Source organism: Puntigrus tetrazona, chromosome 10 (assembly GCF_018831695.1).
Source record: "Puntigrus tetrazona isolate hp1 chromosome 10, ASM1883169v1, whole genome shotgun sequence".
In the NCBI taxonomy this organism is placed as follows: domain Eukaryota; kingdom Metazoa; phylum Chordata; class Actinopteri; order Cypriniformes; family Cyprinidae; genus Puntigrus; species Puntigrus tetrazona.
In genome coordinates this window covers 10917939-10924802 of record NC_056708.1, presented here as the reverse complement: position 1 = coordinate 10924802, position 6864 = coordinate 10917939, and the positions used below count along the sequence as shown (strand labels likewise).

Below are 6864 nucleotides of genomic sequence, written 5' to 3'. Positions count from 1 at the left end.
TGTAATGTCGCAGTCATACTGTAAAGGGTATTTAAGATGCATCTGTGATTTTTCTGTTTGTTTAGTGGGGCGTTGGAGGAGGCAGACTGCGGCTGCAGCGCTGAATATAGCCGTCAGGGTACCTACCTGCGCGAAACTGCACGCATTTCTGCACATCTGTACACACCCACAGAAATCTCACGTAATAAAATCATGCGCTTGCGTAGGCACAAAGTCATTTGCATGCGGAAATGCACACACGGTCTGCCTCGACATGCACACATATGACAAACTACAAGCTGGGATGCTTTTATAGGGGCTTGCGCACAACTGTCACAAACGTGTTCACACACCAGCAGATGCAACATCTTTTCAGGGACGGGATTCTGCAGAGAACGAAGTGGCATGTGATCTGCTGTGTTTATCTATTATGAATGAACTTGCCGTAGCTATACTGCTAAAAGGATGAATTTGCTCACACCAGCTTTCTTTGTCTCGGTCACAACCCATCTTTGCTCTCGTGTGACACCTATTATTTGCAAAGTAAAAAAAAAATCCAGTCTCTTAATAAATGCATGTTCATTACTAATGCATTAAAATGAAGATTCCAAGCGCACTTCAAATTTATTTTAATAATCAGTACTCTCAAAAAAAAATGTTGTACAAAAAACATTTTAAACAGAACATGATGCGATTTTGTCAACTTTTTAAACTCAGAATTAATTTTCTATTCCAATTTGTTGTGTATATGAACATTTTAAAGTGCCCCTATTATGCAATTTTTAATGCTCCTAATATTGTGTTGAGAGTTTATTGCAATAGGTTTGCATGCAATGTGAAAAAATCTTTTGTTTCCTTAAAATATGCATTTAATGTCACCTCAGCGATTCTTAAATGATTTGTTTGAAACAGTTCTAAGCTTCAGTCTTTCTAAAAAACTTTATTTATCGAGCACTTTCGGATTTACAACTTTACAGATTTTTTACATTCACATACAGCTACTTTGGGCAGTATTAGAAAGGGCATAATTTTGTTTTCCTGACATATTTATACATGAAGTAATGAAGACAACTGCTAAATAAAAGCAAGTTTGTAATTTATTTAGTGTTTTAAAGTCCAATTCTTGTCATTTACAGACCAATTAACTATTTCCTCTGCCTCAAGCTCCTAATTTGCTGCTTGTTAATATTTAGTTAGGTAGTTATTAAGTTTAGGTATTGGGTAGAATGTAGAATGTCTGCTCTATACTTACTAATAAATGGGCAATATGATATTAATAAACATGCTAAAATGCAACTAGTTAATATGGAGAATTGATCCCAATAATGAAGTGGTTTTCTAGACTATTAAGTTTATGTAAAAAAAATAAAATAAAATAAAATTAACTCTCTGGTGATAGTCAAATTAAATAATTATAAACATGCATGAATGAATCATTCTCAATAGCATGCATTTAGAGAATAGGGAACTTTTATTTTTTGTTGCCGTACCAGTCAGAATTTAAATGTAATAAAACAGGGCATTTTTAATGTCATTGCAAAACAAACAGTAGATCCAGTGTGCGTGCGTGCAGAATTGATTCATGCTGAACCTTCAAAGGCTTGTCCAGATTAAATCATTATCATTTGATAGCCATTTTTCTACCCATCAATCCTGGACAGGTTCAGATAAACTCACACTATAGTAAATCTGGGCTGGTGTAAATCTAGCTTCTCTCTGCTGCTTTCTGAGCTCAGTTCCACAAGACTGATGTGAGATTCCTGACATTCCAGAACTCCTACTCTCTCACTTCCCATTCCTGTTCACCACTCTCACACACGATACACACTGATTATAGATATTGGTCAATGTTAAACTGTCAACTCCCTTTTCTCCAATTTGATCCGTTTCTCTCTCCTTTTCATTCTCATCGGTTTACGCCTCCTAAGATGCTCACTGTACTCTGGGCTTTGAATGAAGCTCCTGTCTTTGCTCAAAGGGGGTGTGTTTGAGTGTGTGTGTAAGCAGGTATGCAGAGCGTCCGTTGTAGATAGATTTACAATCCGTGGAGATGTTCCAGGGTCTCCGGTCTGACACCTCCCCTTATTTTCAAAAGCATGTTGATTAAAATAGTCCTCTCTTCACTGTAAAGTTTAATTTTGAGGTTGAAAATTTATGGGCGGCGCATTGAGGAAGTCAGAGTGAAATGGCCTGCTTTAGTTGGGTGTGTTGGCTCAAGGAGCTTTATAGGATAAAATCTACACCCGCTCTGATTCAAAAGTCCAAAATAAAGACAGCTTTAAAAGCCAAACGCAGTATCTAGGGAGCTTTGATATTGATTTTGTTATTAGTTTTAAAAACAAATTTTGCATTAAAGTGTTCTTCAGAAGCCATCCTTGCGCGGCTGTTGTGATAATCTTTAAGATTGAGGGTCTCCGAGGCGTTCAGCCAATCAGGTCCTCTTTTAGTCGGAACGTTGGCTTTGTATTTAGTGAAAGCCTGTTACATAAGATCAATAAACATTTAATTAGCATAAGTGACTGTTGACTAACAAACGTTTTGTTTGAGAAAAGTCTCCCCGGGTTTGTTCAGCTGTTATGACGAGGCAAACAACTAAAGCGTGCAGAATACAAGCTCTAGTCATCGAGTCTAGAGGCTTTTTAAGTTCTCTTATTGACTCTAAGCGCTTCGTTTAAAGGCCACGCTTTATGAATGAGTGAGAGGATGTCCTCTTCTGTGTGTATAAAGGCTTTGTTTGGAGAATCTTTGATGGATGCAGTAGACCATGTGTGTTTGTGTGTGTTAACTGCCATTGCTCTGTGGTCGGCTGCTTTAATCTGAAGGTATTTCAGATAGTCTCAGTTCTCTATTTGTGGTAAACACGCTGCTGTTAGTAATGCACTTCAGTACAGAAGCTGATGTCTTCCAGGGCTTTGGTTTGGAGAGAGGGTGAGTAACAGCATGTTCTACAGTTGATCACCTGATCTTGCTACTGCTATTGGTCAGGTGATGGAAGACAGACAGTTTGTCATGTGGTTTAGGTGCATGTGCTGTGTTTAAGTCTAGTTCGTTTAAAAACAAAAAATGACAATTTCTGATATTTGTCCTGACTGTTACCACATCATTTCTTGTTTAACATTAACAAACTAGTGATTAATTTTGTGTTAATCTACTATTACAGTATTTCTTAAAATGTGAGTTATTTTTTAGATTTTCTGTTTTCATTTTGAAGTTCTATTCTATTTTTATTCTTCTCCTAGTTTTCATAAAAACACTAAGACGTCAAGCGGGATTCCTCCAGTAGTTTTTGAGCGCTCAACATAAGACAGTTAAATGCAAGTCAATTAGATGTAAGGTATTTTGGATGCTTTTCAGACTACTCATCCAAGGGGCCGCAGACACCACCTGTTTGTGTGCTGGGTGTGCTTTGTGTGTGAAGTCGTTGAGTTGAGATGTAAAGTGTGTTTGTGGTTTTAGTAGTAGGAGTTTGCTACACCCTGACCAGAGGAACCCTGCTTTTAGGAAGTCAGTAACAGCCTAACACTACAGCTGTAGGATGTTACCTCTCTTTTGCTAGTACTTTCTCATGCTGTTTTTCTCACCACAAGCTGTTTTTAATTTTGTTAATGCTTTTTGACTTCAGTCTGGTCCTTTTTCCCCTCTAAACCTCACAAATAGGTTCATGTTACCTATTTGTGACCTGTTGACCTTTCTTTCCTTCCCGTTCTTGCTTTTTAGCTGGAAACGCAATGGATTAGCTAGTGTCATCAGGAGTAGTGGTGTCCTTTAAGCTCTGTTTTTGTTCTCTAGTGCTGGCGCTATAAATTGCTGTTGCATTTGTTAGAAATACAGTTCCGTTTAAAACTTTGGGATTTGTATGTTTTTTCTAAAATGTTTTTGGAAAAATGATCTCATACTCGATCAAAAATACAGTAAAAGTAATATTGTGAAATATTACTGCAATTTAATTTATTTATTAGAATTTTTTTAATTTATTTTTTTTTGATGCTAATATTTTCAGCGTTATTACTTTAGTCTTCATTGTCACTTGATCCTTCAGAAATGATTATAATATGCTCATTTGCTGCTCAGAAAACAGTTCATTCTCAATGCTGAAAATATTTTGTGGATTTTCATTAATTTATTAGCTCTACAGAAGAGTGTTAATTTCTTGGAAAAAAAAAAATACTGACCCTAAACTTTTGTTATGCTGTGTTGTTTAAATATTTTTTTTTTTTGGCTTATATTTTTCTTTGTATTTGACAAACGGCACAGCTGAAGGTGAATTTTACTTGGTACCTGATATTGCAAGGGGATATAAGGGGTCTTAAGTCGCACAAGTTGCACAGAGTGTTGCTTCCCTCTCTCTTTAGGTTTTTCAGATTTTTTTTTTTTTTTTTTTTTTTGGTGAGTGTTAATTTTGGATCCTGGTTTAGTGTGAACTCGGTTAGGTACAGTGGTTACAGGTCATGTTTTTGTTTTGGGGTTGGTCAGTGATGCACACAGTGATTGCTCTGTCTGCCGCTGAATAGAGAACTTCAGGAGCATGCTGTTACTGAGCTCAGTGTGTGTGTGTGTGTGTGTGTAGACCATGTGATCAAATGTGATGGTGCAGCAGTATTTAGCTCGCCCGGAGAGCCTCCTTTTGTGTGTGGTGTTGTTGAGAAAGTTTAAGACCAGTGTGCGACTGAAATAACGAAGCAGTGGCGTCAGATCGCAGTTGCGACACTATCTCTACAGGGGGCAGCCTGCTGTAAAACATTAAGCTATCCCTAGCAAAGTCCGAGAGCTGTAGAAATGCAAGGGGTCAGTGTGGCGTGTTTACTTCATTTAGATGTGAAGTAGTTGCAAATCAGTGTCTGTCTCTGTGGGTTTAGTGGCTGAAACCCTTCTATGGTTCTCTCACTCTCTAAATGCAGATGTTTGGCTAGTGTCCATGTTGATGGCACGCTGCCTATACTTTGTTTTTGGAGAGACTTTCTTTGGGTTTATGACCGTCATTATAAAGCACTCGGAGCAAATAACACTACTGCACAACAGCCAGTGATGCGTATTCAGAGTAAGTGTTGTTGTAGTTGCTAAGGTGTTATGAGTGGTTGCTAGGGTCAGAAAGTCAGAAAAGCAAGTTGTTGTTATTCTTATCCCTAGATATAGTTTGCGTTCCTCCTTCGGTGCAAGTTGTTGTAATTTTAACATGTTCAGGGAAAAAATCAGATTGCTTGGAAAATGAATAGCATACCTCTTCTCAACAAACCACATTATTTGAGGTGTCATTCATGTCTACAAACTTTGTGATATTAATACTTTTTTTTAATACTTTTTATTAGGATTAGGGGGCTCGTTCAGATATCTAACCTTAAGTATGAGCAATAGTAAATGTGGAAATTGTCATAAGCGTAATTAATTTGTTCAGGGACTTTATTTTACAAATGTTTTCTTTTAAAGATTAACGCAATGACATTTCATGGAAATACAAGAGGGTTTTTCTGGTTTAGTAATTTTGCCAATGGACTAGTTTTGCTTTAAGATGCTTTAATGCCTGCGATGATTCCAGATCAGCAGAGCAACTCTAATGCACCGTGGAACGAAGGATTTTAAGCACATATTAGGAAGCTGGCGTAGTTTGGACTGATTTTCACAGAGCTCAGGCTTTACAGAGCTCAGAGTGTGACTAATGCAGAAGAAGTGTTATTGTCCTGTTACATATATTAAAGGTCTTCCTGCATATTCATGAGGAGAAGGGTCAAACACAGTGTAATCCTTGAGGTCAAAGAGCAGACGCTTGCATCTCAATGGCATGTGATGTTTCTCGCACGTTTGAGATATTGACAGTACTGTTTTAGAGTTGCAAATGAATCAGATTCTTTCTTAGGAGTGTAACGATCACATCAGATGGCAATTAAATGATTCACAAGAGTTCAGTGACGCTGTTTATATGACTCATAAAGTACATTAGAAATCCAGTCAGATGATCCATAGTTGTTGAGTCTTCATGATTAATCCATGCTTTTTTTTTCATGTCCATGTGCTACTGTGTAACACCTGTCTCTCTGTCTCTCTTTCTCAGAGAACACCTGTCTTGCTCTTTCACGTTCTTCCTGCATGGAGACAGTAATGTGTGCACCAGCGTGGAGATCAACCAGCACCAGCCCGTGTACCACCTGAGCGAGGAGCACCTGACATTGGCCCAGCAGGCCTCCAGCCCATTCCAAGGTGATAGAACACTCTTTTCTTGAAATGCTTTTTAATACTTTCCCCCCTTCTATTGTTTCTTTTGTTGCCAGCATTTCCTTTCTGATCAGAAAGGTTTAAAATTAGTACAGCCCAGTGGCATCCTGTCTGCCACTCTGTGGCTTGAAAAAAATTAATAAATAAAATACAGAAATGGTGTTGGAGACCTTTTCCTGTTTTAGTTGTTTGGGGAACAGGAAAGTATTCTTCATTACTGGTAAAATGAGCAGTGCTCAGCGTACTACTGGTCATTTCCAGAGATATCTGTACATTCTTAAATATGGAATGTGTTTAAAGCACGGAAATACATAAGTATTAAAAAAATGTTTAGAATCATTTGTTAAATGGCTGTTGATGTTTACACATCTGATAATAGTAATAATAATCAAACCCTTGCCTAAACTGAAACAGAACCATATGATTTGAAGTTTCATTTTTATGTAATATGGTATTAAAGGGATAGTTCACCCAAAAATGTAAATTTTGTCATCAGTTACTCACCCTCATGTTGTTCTGAACCGGCAAGATTTTTGTTCATTTTCAATATGCAAATTATGAGATTTTTGATGAACTCTGAGAGCTTTCTGACCCTGCAATAGACAGCAATGCAGCTACCACATTCAAGGACCAGAAAGGTAGAAATCAGTAGTTCAGCCTTAATTTTATGAAGGTAAA

At 37.6% G+C, this 6864-nt stretch overlaps 1 protein-coding gene across 1 annotated transcript in view; it reads left to right on the top strand.

Moving 5' to 3' along the window:
• Nucleotides 1-6864, top strand: part of med13a (mediator complex subunit 13a) — a 52923-nt gene that overhangs the window by 20913 nt on the left and 25146 nt on the right. The window contains exon 4 of the mRNA XM_043250187.1: nt 6026-6171. Coding sequence (XP_043106122.1) covers nt 6026-6171 — 146 coding nt within the window. The remainder of the gene's footprint in view (nt 1-6025; nt 6172-6864) is intronic.